This window comes from Hemitrygon akajei, chromosome 17, assembly GCF_048418815.1.
Source record: "Hemitrygon akajei chromosome 17, sHemAka1.3, whole genome shotgun sequence".
NCBI lineage: Eukaryota > Metazoa > Chordata > Chondrichthyes > Myliobatiformes > Dasyatidae > Hemitrygon > Hemitrygon akajei.
In genome coordinates, this window is record NC_133140.1 from 21,586,768 (window position 1) to 21,603,865 (window position 17,098).

Sequence of the window (17,098 nt, forward strand, 5' to 3'; positions counted from 1 at the left end):
CCCATTACAACAGGGGTCCCTAACCACTGGGCAAAGCATGTGCTACCGGGCTGCGAAGAAACAATATGATTTGGCGATATGAAACGATATAAGTCAGTTGCACCTTTCCTCATTCCCTGTCACGCGCCCACTGTTGAACTTGAACGTGCACGAGGTTATTACGCATGCAAAGTCATCAGTCACCTAAACACAGTGATACCCTCGCGCCAGGGATCACTGGTTGGCCTCGGGTAACTGGCTGCCTTGCGCGGCCGGAGAGAAGTGCCGATGCTGCTAGCCTGGAGCGCGGACAGATGGTCACCTCCTCTAAACCTGTTTAGCACACCGAATGTTAATGGGGAACCCGGTGCTAAAATATTCGCAGACGACCTAATTTGGGCTCAGGGTTTCATAAGTAGCAGAGCAGCTACCTTGCTGCGATCTACTGAAAGTCATCCCTTGAGCCAAACTTTTGTTGGCCAATAGATCCTCCCTACCTACAGAGGATGTGGGCACGTGCCTTGTCGCACTCCTCGCTCGATCAGTCGCTTTCTCCGGACTGTGACCGCCGTGGCCCTGGTACGGGGACCTCTGGCCCTTACTTTGTCCTCTCACTGGTGTGTTGCAATGATTTTATATGTTCATACGAGGAAAATATGCGCTGTGTGTTTAATATCCAAACGTTACTTAAAATGTTATGATGCTATTGACTTATAAATGAGTTATAATTGACAACGCTATGTTCATGCTGGAAAATATGTGCTGTGTGTTTAATATTAAATTGGGTAGATACACACAGTTTTGTTTCTAAAAGGGTTTATTAGCCATTTATAAGTGACTTATAGTTGACCACCTATATTCTGGAGGATATTAACACCCACACACCCCCCCCCCCCCCCATCCAGCTGGTCTGCAAGAATATCGTCAATATTAAACTGGTCCATGGTGCAAAAAAAGGTTGACCCCTGCATTACAAGATATATTGAAAGATCATTTCTGTTACCTTGGATGAGATTCCTAAAAGTTTATCTGAAAGAAGATGTGTGAAGATAAGACCATAAGACATGGGAGCAAAATTAGGCCATTTGGCCCATAGAGTCTCTCTGCCATTCCATCATGGCTGATTTATTATCCCCCTCAACTCCATTCTCTTACCTTCTCCCTGTAACTTTTGGCACTCTAACTAATCAAGAACCTATCAACCTCTGCTTTAACTGTACCCAATTTTTGTGGCTTCCACAACTTTTCTGTGTCAATGAATTCCACAGATGCACCACACTCTGGCTGAAGAAATTCCTTCTTATCTTTGTTATAAAGGGACATCCTTGATTCTGAGGCTGTGCTCTCTGGTTCTATAGGAAGCATCCTCTCCACATCTACTCAGTCTAGGCCTTTCAATATTTGATAAGTTTCCATGAGATCCCCCCCCCCCCTTCATTCCTCAAACAGGTCGAGAGTCAACAACCACTCCTCTTCCATTAAGCCTTTCATTCCCAGGATTATTCTCATGGAACTCTTCTGAATTCTCTCCAATGCCAGCACATCCTTTCTTAGCTGAGAGCAGGTGATAGGTGAGACCATGTGAGGGGGCAGGGGGATTGAAGTGAGAAGCTGGGGGTGGTAGTTGATGGGTGGAAAAGATGAAGGGTTAAAGAAGAGGAAAATAGTCCATTGAAAGAATGGAAGGAAGAGGGAAACTAGAGTGAGGTGATGGGAAGGTGAAGAGAAAAGAATGGGTGAGAAGGTAAGCAAAATGGAAATAGAGAAAGAGGAGGAAAATGGGAGAGATTACTGGAATTTGTACTCCTTCCATTCCACCCCTCAACCTTCTTATTCTATCTTCTACTTCCTTTCCAACCTTAGTGAAGGGTTTTGGGGAAGCTTCAACCACTTATTCTCCTCCATAGATACTGCCTGACTTGCTGAGTTTCTCCGGTATTTTGTGTGTTGTCCAAGATTTCCAGCAAAATATTTTGTGTCTAAGATTTGGTAGACTAATCCATGTGTTACATAAGTAGTTTTCCCTCTTGAACTAAGGTATTACTTATTGTATGCTTGTCTCTTTTCCTTTAGACAGTGGTGGATGCCAGATACTGGAGGAGCAAATATCCCAGCACTCAATGATTTGTTGTCAGTGTGGGGCATGGCTTTTGGTGATGGCTTGTATGAAGGGGATTTCAGTATGGCAAATCATGACAGTAAGTGTTGATTTGAGGTGGCTATAGAATGGTTATGTACATTTATAGAGGTACTTCACTTTGAATGTTCGTGGATATGCTATTAATTTTCAGGAAAACTGTTTCATAAGTTAATGTATGAATTCACCTGCCTGGGTTTAGTGTGCATTTTAGCATAGGACTGTTGAAATTTTCCCTCAAAGACAGTGGATGAAGCTCAGTAAAGTAAGAATGTGCTAGAAATCACCAACCTTTAACAATGTGGAATCTGCTTTTCGGTTCAACAGAGTTAGGTCCGGGCCAGGATCTGCAAGCCTACATTTGAATAGAGAACAGGCTGCAAAGATGGGAAATTTCTTCAGAAAAGATGTTTTTTTAAAAACTGTTTACTATGTTGCGATGACCACAGTGCAAGAAGCTGTGGGTGGGGGTGATTAATGGAAGAGCTAAAGTGCTAAAGAAGAAATTTAATAGGAGAGGAAAGTAATAAGGTACTGGAACCTGTTCTCTGCAGTCTTAAGGCTGATTTATTCTTGTGCGTACGGGCTATGCCGTAGCCCTGATTTTCACTTCTGTGTCGCTCTACACCGTAGCGAGCATGTGCCAAGACGCTAGTTGGCAGTGGCGTTTCTATGCCCCTGTGAGTTTCTTTGTGAGAGACATGGGCGAGGAAATGCATTTCAAACATTTTCGCATGTCGGCAGGTAGATTTAACGATTTGGATTAATCTATTTTGCATCGGTGTACAGACATGGCGGAGAAGAAGCAACCGGAAATGCGTAAGAGGAAATGCAATGCTACCAAGCAGACTAATGACAGTTGTTGCGGTCTGCGTCGCCGTGACGCATGAATTATTTTTTTGTGGAGGTGCACGTCACTGTACGGCGTAGGGTACACAGTACCTATGGCGTAGATGCGATGCACAAGTATAAATCAGCCTTTGGGGCCACCATGATACCATAGCTGTTAGTGTTACACTTTATGGCATGAGTAACTGGGTTCATTTTCTGCCTCAGTCTGTAAGGAGTTTGAACATTCTCCCGTGACCACATGGGTTACCTCTGGGTGCTCCAGCTTCCTCCCACAATCCAAAGACATGCGGTTTTGGAATGTGGAAGGAAACCAGAGCACCAAAGAGGAATGGTTCCACATTTCAGAAGGATAGATAGACTACGAAAGGAAAATGGGTTGTAATATGATATTAAATAAGGAGCATAAGTTCAAGGCTAAAAATTGTAATTGATTTATCTAATTGTCTAAGGAGCAGAAAACATTAGGAGTTGTCTTCTATCTTTCAAATAATCAATCCAGTAGTATAGCTAATCAGTCAAAAAATAAAGGCCTTGAGGTGAATGTTTTAAAATCACTGCAGAACTACATGTCTATGTCAAATAGTGCTTGTGAAATAGTAAGGTAGGATTCTTGGGTACCCACTTTCGCCACAGAATCTATGGCTTTATCTGAGCAGTTTCATTTGCGCTGGTGCTCAAGTTATTGCATAGTATTTCTGTTACAATAATGCAAAATCAGATTTGTGTTTTAGGCAATTTTGTGGATTTTCATCATACCTTTACAGTATTCAATAATAAAAATTAATCATTTTTTCCTTTCAGTGTATTATGCTTCAGGAAGCAGTATTGCTAAATTTCCAGAGGATGGACTTGTTCTTGCTCAAACTCTAAAGGATCAAGGTAAAACCTTTAGTTTATCAATTGTATTTTAGTTTTTCTGTGCACAGTTCAAAGTCAGTGGTAGGGAAAGTATCAAAATGTAGTATTTCTCTGATAATATCTTCCTAAAGAAAGCTAGCTTTTTTCACCAGCACTGCACCTTAATTGCCTATTTGGCTGGTTAAATATTAACCTGTTCTTGGATTGGTCTTGGGTTGTGATTATGTTATCTGCAATAGAATGAGACAAGAATCCTGCAATGTTTCTATGATGCTGCTGTAAGCAATTTTTTTTGTCATATCTGTACTTGTGCAAATGACAAATTCGACTTATCCAGCAGTGAAAGAAGTCCATTCTGAGCAATCAATCAGATCTGAAGAAATGATGAGAGTTCAAGACTGGGCAAAAGAATATCTCAATCAATTTCAAACTGCAGATGGAGATTAGGAGAGGATTGTGGTTCTTGGGTTTGAATGACATAGGAAAGAGATTCAAAAGGTTTGCTTGCCATGGCAGAACAAATTTTTAAAAAATTGCTCTAGAATTGTTGCAGAGCAGCTTGATTGATATAAATGTCAAACTTGGTTATCATGAGCTGTAATTTCTGTGAAATATCTCAGTGCCACTGTATCTCTTCAAAGATTTTGTGTAAGTCCAACTCCAGTTCCTCTGGCATTTAATTTAACAATAAATCTGATTAACTTGACAGGCAGATATCCCAAGGGCACCAATAATTTGTTCAGCTTTAACCCTGCAAGAAATGTAGAAAACAAGTCAGAGCCAAAGAAGCAATTATCAAAGTAAATCATCTGTGGGACTAAGTTGACTAGACCTGTACAATAGAGTTTTGAAAATATTTGAAAACCTGGCGTTGCACAACAGGCTTGATGCTAGAGGGATGTCCACCCTGGCTTATTGAGTCTGGAATAAGGGGTCACAGTCTTGTGAAGGAAAGTGGTGAATTTTACACCACAGAAACCAATTCATTGACTATTTAAAAATTTGCTAATCAAGGCATCAAAGTAATATTGTTGTGACAGCAAATCAGTTATCATATTGAATATGGAGCAGGTATTTGTGGTTGAATGCCCATCTGCCATTTTTTCATTTTGTAACCATTCGTTTTGCATGGATGGCCTGACTGGAATCATTTATTTAAATCGTTGAAGGCCTGTTTATCAAATGTGTATTGCTAATCACTCAATTTGTGAAGCAGAATGTACATACAAGGACCTTTTGCTTGAACTGCAGTTCTTTTTATCCAGATAGACTGGGGCAAGTATGTAGAGGACATGTTTAAACTAATGATTAATACTTATTCTGTGTGTAATAAGAGGCAAGATCTCAAAGATAATTTCGTATTTCTAGCATTTATTACTTATTTATATCTGCAGAAAGTTAGTAACTTGCAGTTAAGGCAAAAATTACCATAACAATCTAAATTGAGCAATTTCTTACGAAATTATTTGTTCCACTTTATTTTTTAGATTTTTTTCAAATTTAGTTGAATGTACAAGTTTAAAATATATGGCGCTTTGAAGTCAGCAAATTTCAATTTTGATATTGTCTTGCAGGACTCGAAGTCTTAAAACAAGAAACGGTTGTGGTTAAAAATGTCCCTGTCCTTGGGTTGTACCAGACTCCGTCAGATGGTGGGGGGCGGATTGTCTTGTATGGAGATTCCAATTGTCTTGATGATAGTCACAGGCAGAAAGGTAAAAAGTTGGTTTGTATTTTACTTTTGTGGAAGTATCATTAAAAGCTTTGAGGAAATCTGTAATTTTCAGATGCACTCTGTTCCACTGTCACAAATTGTGATGGCTCCTGAAATGGTGTCTCAAGAATGGAATTGGGCATCATAATTAGTCACAGCTGTTGACCTTCACAACATACAAAACTGATGGATTCAAACTTATTAATCAAAAATTATGAAATAATATAAAACCTGATTAAAATATTATATAAAATAAATATTATAAGGAGTATCTTTCTTTTAAACCTGAAGTGGTAAGATACTGATTCATAATAATTAAGGCACTGCTGTAGCTTGTTAGTTGAATGTTTAATTACTGTTAATTAAGTAATTACAATAATTTGCAATATTTATTGTTAAAGGATTGATTTATTTTGAATTTCTCAACTGTAATCTAACCTGTAATCTGCCTCTGTCATTATTGTTCCATGTCTGTGGTGGTTTAAATTTTAGAAGTGAACTGCAAACTTGATTTTGGAAAAGCTAGACTTCTATTTATACTTAAATCTTTTATGTAAGGCATGATTTTGAATATTAAAATAACAGTGGTTTGAAAATTGCCTTGAGACAGAAGATCCGGCTAAAAAGAACTTTGCCATTATCTTCGTTAATGAATCACAGATCATCAGACAGCCCGGTCATTTAATTAGACAGCTCCTGAGTTGGAAAAAGCATGGTATCTTTTTGAAAATCAGATGCGTATCTTTTCATTGATTCAGTTTCGATTTCATAAAATGTTAGTTATTTTCCCATATGTAGCTAATTACATACGGTACCTGAAAAAGTAAAGTTAGACCATTCATGAAACTTGCTGCCTTCAGTTCTTTCAATAAGTATTGTTGTGGAATGCCATTTCTGTTGTTTATCATTCTAATCAATCTGCAGAGTACCATCATCTACGAGGTTGTAGATCACAAACTTTGCAGTGAAACACTGCATTATGGGCAGCCGCAATGGTTCGTTATTCCATTTCCACCATGTCACAGTGCATCAATTAATAAATATTCAATATAGTTAACTGTAATGATCATTGAAGACTGGCTTAAATGGAATTGTTTAATATTTTTCTTTCCTTGATGTGAAGTATCTCAAAATACATACAGAAGATTTGACAAGGCTAACCATATTGTTAAATCTGTTTTCATTGCTTTTCAGAGCACAGTAGGGTGCTGTATTAATTTAAATGTAAAATTCTTGATGTTGCTTGTGGCCCTTGTGCCAATCATCTTGTATTGTAATTGAAAAATCAAACAACTGCAGATACTGACTATCTGAAATACAAGTAGAAAATGCAGGATGCATACAGCAGGTCAAGCAGCATCTGTAGATGCTGTTCTGGGTTGAATTTCTTGCAACTGTATCACAGATGTTGTCTCCAATCTTGTTCCAGTGGATTCCTTGAAGATGTATTAAGCTGCAGGTGGATTAAAAAGTACAGATAAAATTGATTTATTGTCTGTCCCGCTCCTAGTAGTTTGTTTAGCATGGTATAAGTATTTCAAGAGTAACTTAATGTTTTATAAAAAAGGGAATTTTGCAATGTACCAATTGATGGAGAGGTTTAATGAGCTTTATACTTTTTTTTGTCACAGTTATCTTGGATTATTTTGCTTGAAAGTTTATCTGGAAGTTTGTCCTGTATTTGCAGATTGCTTCTGGTTGCTTGATGCCCTTCTTCAATACACTTCATATGGAGTTATGCCCCCAAGCTTAAGCCACTCTGAAAATAGACTGCAGCCTCTCTCTGGGACTGATCATCCACTGCCTGAGCGGATGGAAGGTGAAGTAAAGTAGAACAAATGAGACGCTCTTTCAAAGTTTGTTCATTGTTCCAAGTAACCATTTGACAATGGTATAATAAATGGAGCATTTACCTTGTAGTGACAGAACCTTGGGTTTGATCCTGACCTTTGGTGCTGTCTGTCTGGAGTTTGTGTATTCTCCCTGTGACTGTAGAGGTTCTCTTTGGGCATTCTCATTTCCTCACATATACCAACAAGGTGCATGTTAGTAGGTTATTTGGCTATGGTATAGAAAGATAAACAGAAACTTCTGTGACATGCACATCAACAACGTAATCATGTACAGTAAAATACTTTGTTTATTTCCAAGGATGTGCTAGGGGCAGCCTGTAAGTGTAGCATTGCTTCCAGCACCAACGTAAGATGTCCACAACTTACTAACCCTTGCCTGTACGCCTTTGGAATAAGAGAGGGAACTGGAGGACCCAAAGAAAGCTTCACAGTAGCAGGAATTGAACCCTGATCTCAGAGCTGTAAAGTGTTACCCTAGCCCTACACCATGATACCATACCAGGAGATGATGATAATGCGCATGTGGCAAAAATAATATGGGTAATCAGCAGTTGGCACAGACTCAGAGGTTTGAAGTGCCATTCCCATTCCGTGTGTTTCTCACATTGCTGTAAGGCCTGCCCATGTATTAACTTCTATGTTATTGATATTAATCTAATATTTATTAATAAGAGATTTTTGGATAAGGACTGCAATATTCCATTATTTATTAATTAAGACATTTCTAAACTTGAATCTACTTTGAGTATGTAATTTTAGATATTTGAGGTACTTCAACCATGACAAACTTGTTAAATTTTATTGTATTTTAATTAAATTATTTAAGTTATTAGTGATAAACCTCTGAAGACTAACAGATATTTGCACCATTGCTTGCCTCTTAAATTAAACACTAGTAAATTGACAGAAATGCTGTTATGTTCCATCTCCATCCACTGGTGTAAGTTTGATGTCAAGTCATGGAAGAAAAACTCAATTAAATTTTTTCATAAGAAAAAATACTTGTATATGCATCTGATATGATGCTACTTAGTTGAATTTTTAAAAAATTAATTGTATACCCCAAATCATTTATTCTAAAGCTTTTTGTCTTGCAGAACTGTATTGTGATTTTAATTTTATTTAAATTTTTAGGCAATCATTTGTATCGATTTTCCAAGGTTCTTGAATCACATCTTGCAGATCCGAAGCCACGTCCTCTGCCAGCATGTCCTCATTTATCCTGGGCCAAACCTCAACCTCTAAATGAAACGGCACCCAGGTAAGAACAGACAAGCTGACACAACTTGATGTGCACTTATCATAAAGTGACATGACGAAACATGAGTGTAATTTAAAGAAGTTCCACATGGAGTACATACTTGGCTAAACATAATTTTCATTTCCATGTTACTTGGAAGGCAAAGACTTGATTACAGAGAAGAAGAATATGGACAAGCAGGAGGAATAAAATTTTTGGAGATGTTATTCAGTCATTTTTATTTTCCATTCTTCACTGACCTTATCTGCCAATATGCCACTCTGTTTTTTAAGTTTCCATTCTTGTATACAGTCTTTGTGGTTCTTTAAGGGAACTTTAAAGTAGGGGAAGAGTTGGTAAGTGAGCATTTTTCCTACTGCTTCTGGATCTTGGATGTTGATTGAATCACGGAAGTCAGCCTTGTATGGTGCTCAAGTATGAGTATAAAATTTAGTGAAGAAGGCAAATAATAAAATTTAGGAATCTGATAGCATCTGGAGACATTAGAATGAAGTTTATTTGTGTCAAAGGAACTGGAGTTTAGCCAGGGATATAGAAAGATTTTTAAAAGTGAGGAAGGCCTGTCAAATTTTCAATGGAAATTGTGATTATTTAGGTTATTAGGCTACTTAGCAAGGACCAATTAAGAGAAGTCATGTTTTAGTGGAGCGGCCATAAATTGGGGAACTGAGGATCAAGAGTGAGAAGAGGTGGAGCCTAGGTTGAGGTTTTTGTCAAGTTTTTTTTTCTTTATCAGTGACTACCTAGAATAGCCAAAATGGATCTTAGGTCAGTGGTGTGCTCCACATGGGATCTGGGATACCTGCAATCTCCCTAATTGTTGTAAGAAGTGCATCTGGGTGCAAATCCTTACAGACCACATTAGGGAAATGGAGCTGGATGACCTTCGGCTCATTCAGGAGAATAAAGAGGTGCTAAGAGCTACAGGGATGTAATCACACCAAGGTTGCAAGGGTTAACCCACCAGGGGAAAGCCACAACAGTCAGGACTCTGGCACTGAGTCTGGTTCTGTGGCTCAGAAGGGAAGGGGAAAAGAGAATGAGAGCAGTGTGATAGAGGATTCTGTAGTTCAACAGAGGCAGTTATTACATAATCTTGGAGAGAGATAGGAGCAAATGGTATGGGAAAACAATTGGGGGAGGGTGAACTTTTAAACAGGAACTTGGGAGCGAATATTAGGAACGGGTGTATTTGGGGAAATACACAACAGAAATGTGCAAGTTGTTTTAGGGAGCATTGTGTTCTGGATAGGTTTGTCTCATTGAGGCAGGGAAAGGATGCTAGGGTCCAAAAGAACTATGGTTGACAAAAGAAGTGGATCATCTAGTCAAGAGGAAGAAAGAAAGATACTTAAGGTTTTTGATGCCAGGATCAGACAGGGCTCTAGAGGGTTACAAGTAGCCAGGAAGGAGCTCAAGAATGGACTTAGGAGAGCTGGAAGAGAACATAAGAAGGCTTTGTGAATAGGATTAAAGAAAACCCCAAGGCATTCTGTAGAATGAAAAACAGGAGGATGACTTTCACAAGGGACGGACTAATCTTGGATAGAAAAGAAAACGTGTCCAGAGTTAGGAGGTTGCGGAGGTCCATAATGAATATTCTGCTTCACTATTCACCAATAAGAGGAACATTGATGAATGTGAGGACAGTGTAAAACAAGCTGATATGTTGGAACCTGTTGATCTTCAAAAAGATGATGAGCTGGCACTTATAGGATAGATAATTCCCAGTGCTGGATGGGATATACCTTGGGTTACTGCAGGAAGCAAGGGAAGAGATTGCAGTGATTTTTGTGTCCTGAATGGCCATAGGAGTAGTACCAGAAGATTGGAGGGTGGTAAATGTTACTCCTTTGTTCAAAAGAGTTAATAAGATAACTGTGGGTATAATAGACCAGTGAATTTTATGTCAGTGGTGGGCAACGTATTGGAGTTGATGACAACATATTGGAGAAGACAGAATTTATGAGCATTTGGAGCATTGTCTGATTTGGAATGGTCATGCTTCATGAGCTCGATTGAATTCTGTGAGGAAGAGGCCAAGTACATTGATCAAGGCAGAGCTATAGATGTGGTGGCAATGGATTTTAATAAGGTGTTTGAAAGGATACTCTATTGTAGGCTCGTTCAGAAAGTCGAGAAACTTGGCTGTCTGGATTCAGAACTTGTTTGCCCACAGAGGCAGAGGGTGGCCGTAGATGGAGCGTATTCTGGCTGGAGGTCTGTGACCAGTGGTGTTCTGCAAGGATCTGTTCTGGGACGCTTGTTCTTTGCAGGTAGTGTAGAAGGTTGTCGTAGGTTGCAGCAGGACATTGATAGGATGCAGAGCTGGATGAGGAGTGGCAGATGGAGTTCAATCCGGAGAAGTATGAAGTGGTACACGTTGGAAGGTGAAACTTGAGGCAGAATGCAGGGTTAATGGCAGAATCCTTAACAGTGTAGAAGAAAGGTAGGATCTTGGGGCTTGTATCCACAGATTTCTCAAAGTTGTTTAGCAGCTTGATAGGGTGGTTAAGGGTGGTAACCTTCAATAATCAGGGGGATTGAGTTAAAGATCCATGAATTAATGTTGAAGTTCCATAAAACTCTGTTTAGACCACACTTGGAATATTGTGTTCAGTCTGGTTGCCTTATTTTAGAAAGGATGTTGAAGCTTTAGAGAGTGTGCAGAGGAGATTTACCAGGGTGCTACCTGGATTGGAGAGCGTGTCTTAATAGGACAGGTTGAGTAAGCTAGTAATTTTCTCTTTGGAGCGAAGGAGAATGAGAGGCAACTTAATAGAGGTATACAAGATTATAAGAGGCACAGATCGAGTGGACAGCCGGAGACTTTTTTCCCTGGATGCAGATAGCTAATATGAGGGAGGCATAATTTTAAGGTGATTGAAGGCAAGTATTGGAGGAATGTCAGAGGTTAGCTTGTAACACAGAGTGTGGTTGGTGCATGGAATGAACTGCCAGGAGTGGTGGTAGAGGCAGACACATTAGCTACATTTAAGGAACTCTTGGATAGGCACGTGGATAAAGGAAAAATAGAGGGCTATGTGGGAAGGAAGTGTTAGATGGAGTAGATGTGATGTTCTAATGGAATGTGTGACTTTAGTATAGAATATATATTATTTAATGTTCATGTTGGTTTGTGATTTCATTAGCAGTATAACCTGGAAGGAGTTTTATAGAAAATTATTATTAAAGCTATAATATTGTTGAGGTCGTTGGCACTTTCTGTCAGTGTTTAAGACACTGGTAATAAGTACTAGTGCAAACTCAAAGGTAGTTTAGTATTACCCACCATTGGAAACAGTCTGTCTTTCACTGAGGTATTCTGCACTTTTCAGTAACCTGCAGTTTTCCATTCCACTTTCATGTTGACCTATCTGTCTGTGGATTCTGTAAATTGTTCTGATGAAGCCTAGTGTAACCAGAACTTCATCTTCCCTCTAAGCATGTGACAACCTTCATAACTCTCGTTTTGTCTTTCTGATGGGGTCTTCAATCTGAAACTGGTGTTTTCCACAGAAGCTGCTGCTCTGTTGAATCTTTCCAGCTTTCTCTGCTTTTATTTTAATTTCCCTATGTGCAGTTATTTTAGTTTCCCAAGTGCTAAATGCCACTGCTCTATCACATACTTCTGTGATGTTAGATTTCAAAAGCAAAAGATTTGGCAAGGAGGTGGGTTTAAGGAAGTTAGAGGATTATGAAACAACCCAGTTTTCAGTGATTCACTAACAACATTTTTAATGTGTAAGAATGTCCAATCTTTAGTTGAAAGATGAGAGGATTAAAGATGGGTGATTAGCCATGGAGGTGTTTGTTAACAAGGATGAGGATTTTAATTGAGACATTGTTTAGCTTGAGTCCAATGTGCATAATTGAAGAACTGGGTCCTTGTTACAATACAGACACCATGGTACAAAATTTCAGGTTACAAAATTTAAATTGGGCTAGAACAAAGAATTCACAAGGAATCTTGTTTAGTGGTGAAAAAGAAGCATGGGCTAAGAGTTTAGAAGTGGACAGTGAGGGGTGGGGGTAAGGGGCAATCTGGTTTTGGATATCTTAACAGCACAAATGGTAGGCATAAGCTCATTCTGTTAAGTCTAGCCATAGGATTGCAAAAGATCTAGTTCAATTTATTATCACAAGGAGAGAAGCATTTGGTGGTTTGGAAGCATTTCATGGTGGGGCTAGATACAATGGCTTATGCCCATGAATATTTAGTTGGAGGAAATTTCTGCTTCCAAATGCTGTATGTTGGTCAAGCAGCCTTGACTTAGACACACATTAAGAAAGGTGATGGTAAGTTAGTGCTGGAAGTTAACAGTTCTTATGATGTTTGAGGACCTCATTTTGATGAGGAAATAGGAGAGATCCCATAAATGGAGCCAGAATAGATTGGGATTAGTTCTATTAGCTAATAACTAAAATGCCCAGCAATCAGAATCTGTTTTTTTATGTAAAGATAACTAGAATTGTGGTTAATATAATCTATACTTTTTAAATGTACATTGCATTTACAAATTAAAAACCTAGTGAATTATCTAATGTTCTCATTGGTCCAGCCCTTACTCTGAGCAGGTAAACTAATTCTGATATTGAATAAGACCATAAGTAGAATTAGGTCGTTTGACCCGTTGAGTCTGCTCCACCATTCGATTAAAGCCATTCTCCTAGAAAATCATAACACAGAAAAAACATGAATCATGTGAATCAGGGCATTACAACATTTTAATTTTTTTATTTCCCAACTGAACCCTAGTTAACCACATTGCAGCGATTAAAATGTAGCTGGTTTATCTTGTAATTTTTTTTTCCCAAATTGCCAGAGAGTGTACAGATTTGGACTTTGATGTAGAAGTATGTAATGAGACAAACACTGTTTTATCAGGACTTAAAAATACAAGTTACAGACTTCAAGTGTAATTTTTGCTCTTTGCCAAAGTTTCTTGATATCTGATATGAAGCCTTTTAGTCCAGGTTTAAATTATTTTAGTAAGCAGTGGTTTTTTTTCTTCTGAACTTTGTCTTCTTTTTGCATAGTCTAGGAAGGCTGATTTCTATCCAAAGTTTAACGTGCTAATTTTGCAAGTTATGAATATTGCTTAAAATAGTAGTAATTGTATATAAGCTTGTACCACATATAAACATGTTTCTATATTATATTTCCCTCTCAGTAACCTTTGGAAACATCAGAAATTGTTGTCTATTGACTTAGACAAAGTGGTTCTGCCAAATTTTAAGCAAAACCGTCCCCAAGTGCGACCTTTATCACCTGGTGAAAGTGGGGCGTGGGACATTCCTGGAGGTAAGTGCTTCAGAAATATTTCTAGAAATATTTAACTCTGGACTGACTCAAATCAATGTTAGTGGTTTTTTGATGTGTGAATCAGGAAACTAGCAGGAAACAGGATGATTTGTGTAGGTGGATTCCAGTGGCTCATTCTGCAAGTAAATTTATACATTACAAATGGGTCTGTTTATTGTCACTGAAGTTAGATTCAGACTTATTGTTGGACATGCTCTGGTGTGAAATACCAACTGTTCTTGCTTGCTTTCGGCTATCAGCGCTGACTTAAATGTTGAAGTCCAGAATAGACCATAAGACAAAGGAGCAGAAGTCGGCCATTCGGTCCATCAAGTCTGCTCCGCCATTTCATCATGAGCTGATCCAATCTCCCCTCTAGTCCCATTCCCCCGCCTTCTCACCATAACCTTTGATGCCCTGAATAAAGCAGTGCCTTTATTCCTGATGTCTTTGATATTTGGGTGGCACTAAGTGGTAGTGTGCTTAATGGAGGATGCAAGAAATCTGAGTAAGTTAAATATAGTTGCAAATCTTCAAAAAACAAGTACAGTCTAGCTTCCATTTATTATTTGGTTGCTTCAGTAGGAGCTTTTTTTTAAGCATTAATTAGTTATTACAATAATGATTTTTTAGAGTGGTATAAATCTGCAGTAAATACTTCATGGTGCTAAAATATTTAGGAAGTGACACATGATGTAAAATTGAGAATAATGTAATGGAGAAATGTTATACTGGTGTACAAATACATGTCTGTGATTTTGTTGTTTGAAGATTTTGTTACTAGAGAAAATGCTGAAGTATGATGGTGTTAACAGAACCCTTGGTAAATAATAGGATTGGACAAGGCCATCAGATTTATGCGAGGAAACAACCACTGCTTTTTCTCATGGAATTTTTTGAGATTGTAAAAAGCAGACCAAGCCAGTTGTTATATATTTAGACTGTTTGAAGGCCTTTGGGGGAGAAAAAGTGCCATGGCAGAGATTATTAAACAAAATTAGGGTGCACAGTAATGTGGATAATATAATGGCATTGATTGATGGTTGGTTACAAGGCAGAAAACAGAGGAATAAGCAGCATATGTTTAGGTTGGGAGGCTACACTCAATGAGCTGCAGTATGGACTGGAGCTATGAACCCCGCCCTTCCAATGGAGGGTAGTTGTGTGGACTGTGACGAGGATGCAAAAAGATTCAGGTTGCTAGGAGAACATGCAAGGATATGGCAAATGGAATACAATAAGGAAAATTGCACGGCCATTCACTTATGTAGGAAAGATAGAAATTGGTGTCACACTGAGAAGTGTCTAGGGAAGCATGAATATCCTTGTAGGTAGATCACAGATCACTAACAAGCAGCTGCATCAGGCCAACAAGAAGGGAAATGTTATCTGGCTTTTATTGTAAGAGGATTTGAGTACAAATGTAGAAGGAAAAGTGGTCTAATTATATAGAGTTTCGGGTAAGATGCATCTGGAATCTAGTCTCCTGAACAACGAAAGGATACCCTTGAGACAGTGAGTTTGATTACGAAGAGAAATTAAGCACATTAGGTGTCTTCTTGAATTTAGAAGAAAGAAGTGATTGTGCTTAGGCATACAGAATACTTAATGTGCTACAGCGAGTAGATGCTGGGATGAAACAAAGATAGTAAAATACAATATGCCAAGTGTTTAGATTAATTCTTGCATGTGGCACAAATATATGTCACTATAAAATAATTTAAAGGTTGATACTATGGTGTCCATTTTGAAACTGCAAGAGTAGGAAAGGCTGCATTTTTGGGTATTTCAAGTCAACAAAGTTTAATTAGTTTGCTTAGCTACCTCTGTTGATTAATTCAAGCATCAGTCCAGACTTAATTATGGTTTGTCTACTTTGTCGTCTTCATCAAAGTTGGGTGCATTTGCAATTAATTTTAATTTTTGTTTTTAAGGTATAATGCCAGGCCGATACAACCAAGATGTGGGACAGACAATTCCAGTCTTTGCTTTCCTTGGTGCTATGGTAGTTCTGGCATTCTTTGTGGTTCAAATAAAGTCAAAGAGCAAGCCGAAGAGACGGAAACCACGGGTCAAACGTCCTCTACTACTTCAGCAGATGCACCCGCCAAAGACTCCTACTGTGTAATTGTGCAATGGACACCAGCTAATCAAGATCCATCCAGGGAACAGAATTCTGCAGTCAGCAGCTCTTGAAAAGCATAGTGCTTCATTTAAGACAAAAACTACACAAGGCACTTGATTGGTTTGTTGCCATTTTTAAACACCCAGAGGCTGTGTGAGGATACCAAGTTTGAGGATATCTTTTCACAGCAATCATAACTACCAAAAACATTGTGTTTGGTTGCTCTATATTTATATTTCTCTAAGAGCAGAATTGTAAACAGATCAGCCTGTACAGACATTGGGATCTCTTTCTTCAGTTCTTGGTTTTATTTTGTCATCATGTCAAGCAGTTGTTTTGTTACAAGGACATTTATTGACGTAAAATGTATTTTGTAACATGAATCTGCAACCTTGCCATGCTTAAGAATGAATTGCTGATTTTTTTGGATATTGTGCACAGTGGCACTAGACAGGAATAATGGATTGAGGAAACTGTACCAATGGGCTCTGTGCTTGAAATGACTTATTTTTATAAAATGGAAACTACCATAATTCACTGTAAATATTTAAAATGGCAGTTTGCAATCTATTTTCACCATTGTCGGTGGAATAAATTTACAACTATCTGCAAGTATATACTGTCTGAAAAGTTGATTAGGTTCTTGCTCTTTCTCATTGTAAAAAAAGTATGGTGCATCATAATATGTCTAGTAGTATGATGCTTGGAGCTTCGAAGCATCCTTTTGCACAGTGTTATTGAGTGAATTATCATGGCAGTATGATCATTTACTGTCTTTAGATTGTCCAAACAAGACGTGTCTATATAATTTAGGTTTGTGAATGCGTAGACTTTATTCGATCATACGATGCATTTCACCCTCTGATTAGCAGGCCATAAGTCATAAAGCAAGTCTCATTGGACTTGGTGATTGCATATCTTCATGTCTCTGCTCCCCTTGGGCCCACTTTCTGTGAAGTTATTGAACAGTTCTGGGGATTGGTGGTTTTAACTTTTTCTTGTAGCGTGATGCCA

The 17,098-nt window shown here is 38.5% G+C and overlaps 1 protein-coding gene across 4 annotated transcripts in view; it reads left to right on the plus strand.

Moving 5' to 3' along the window:
• The window catches only part of mbtps1 (membrane-bound transcription factor peptidase, site 1), a 119,715-nt gene extending 103,016 nt beyond the window's left edge, over positions 1 to 16,699 (plus strand). For all 4 annotated transcript variants that reach the window (XM_073069779.1, XM_073069783.1, XM_073069781.1 and 1 more), the window contains exons 17-23: positions 2,053 to 2,177; positions 3,770 to 3,847; positions 5,401 to 5,541; positions 7,228 to 7,359; positions 8,528 to 8,654; positions 13,829 to 13,959; positions 15,894 to 16,699. In XM_073069779.1, coding sequence (XP_072925880.1) covers positions 2,053 to 2,177; positions 3,770 to 3,847; positions 5,401 to 5,541; positions 7,228 to 7,359; positions 8,528 to 8,654; positions 13,829 to 13,959; positions 15,894 to 16,087 — 928 coding nt within the window. In that variant the 3' untranslated portion in view covers positions 16,088 to 16,699. The remainder of the gene's footprint in view (positions 1 to 2,052; positions 2,178 to 3,769; positions 3,848 to 5,400; positions 5,542 to 7,227; positions 7,360 to 8,527; positions 8,655 to 13,828; positions 13,960 to 15,893) is intronic.
• The last annotated feature ends 399 nt before the right edge of the window (positions 16,700 to 17,098 follow it).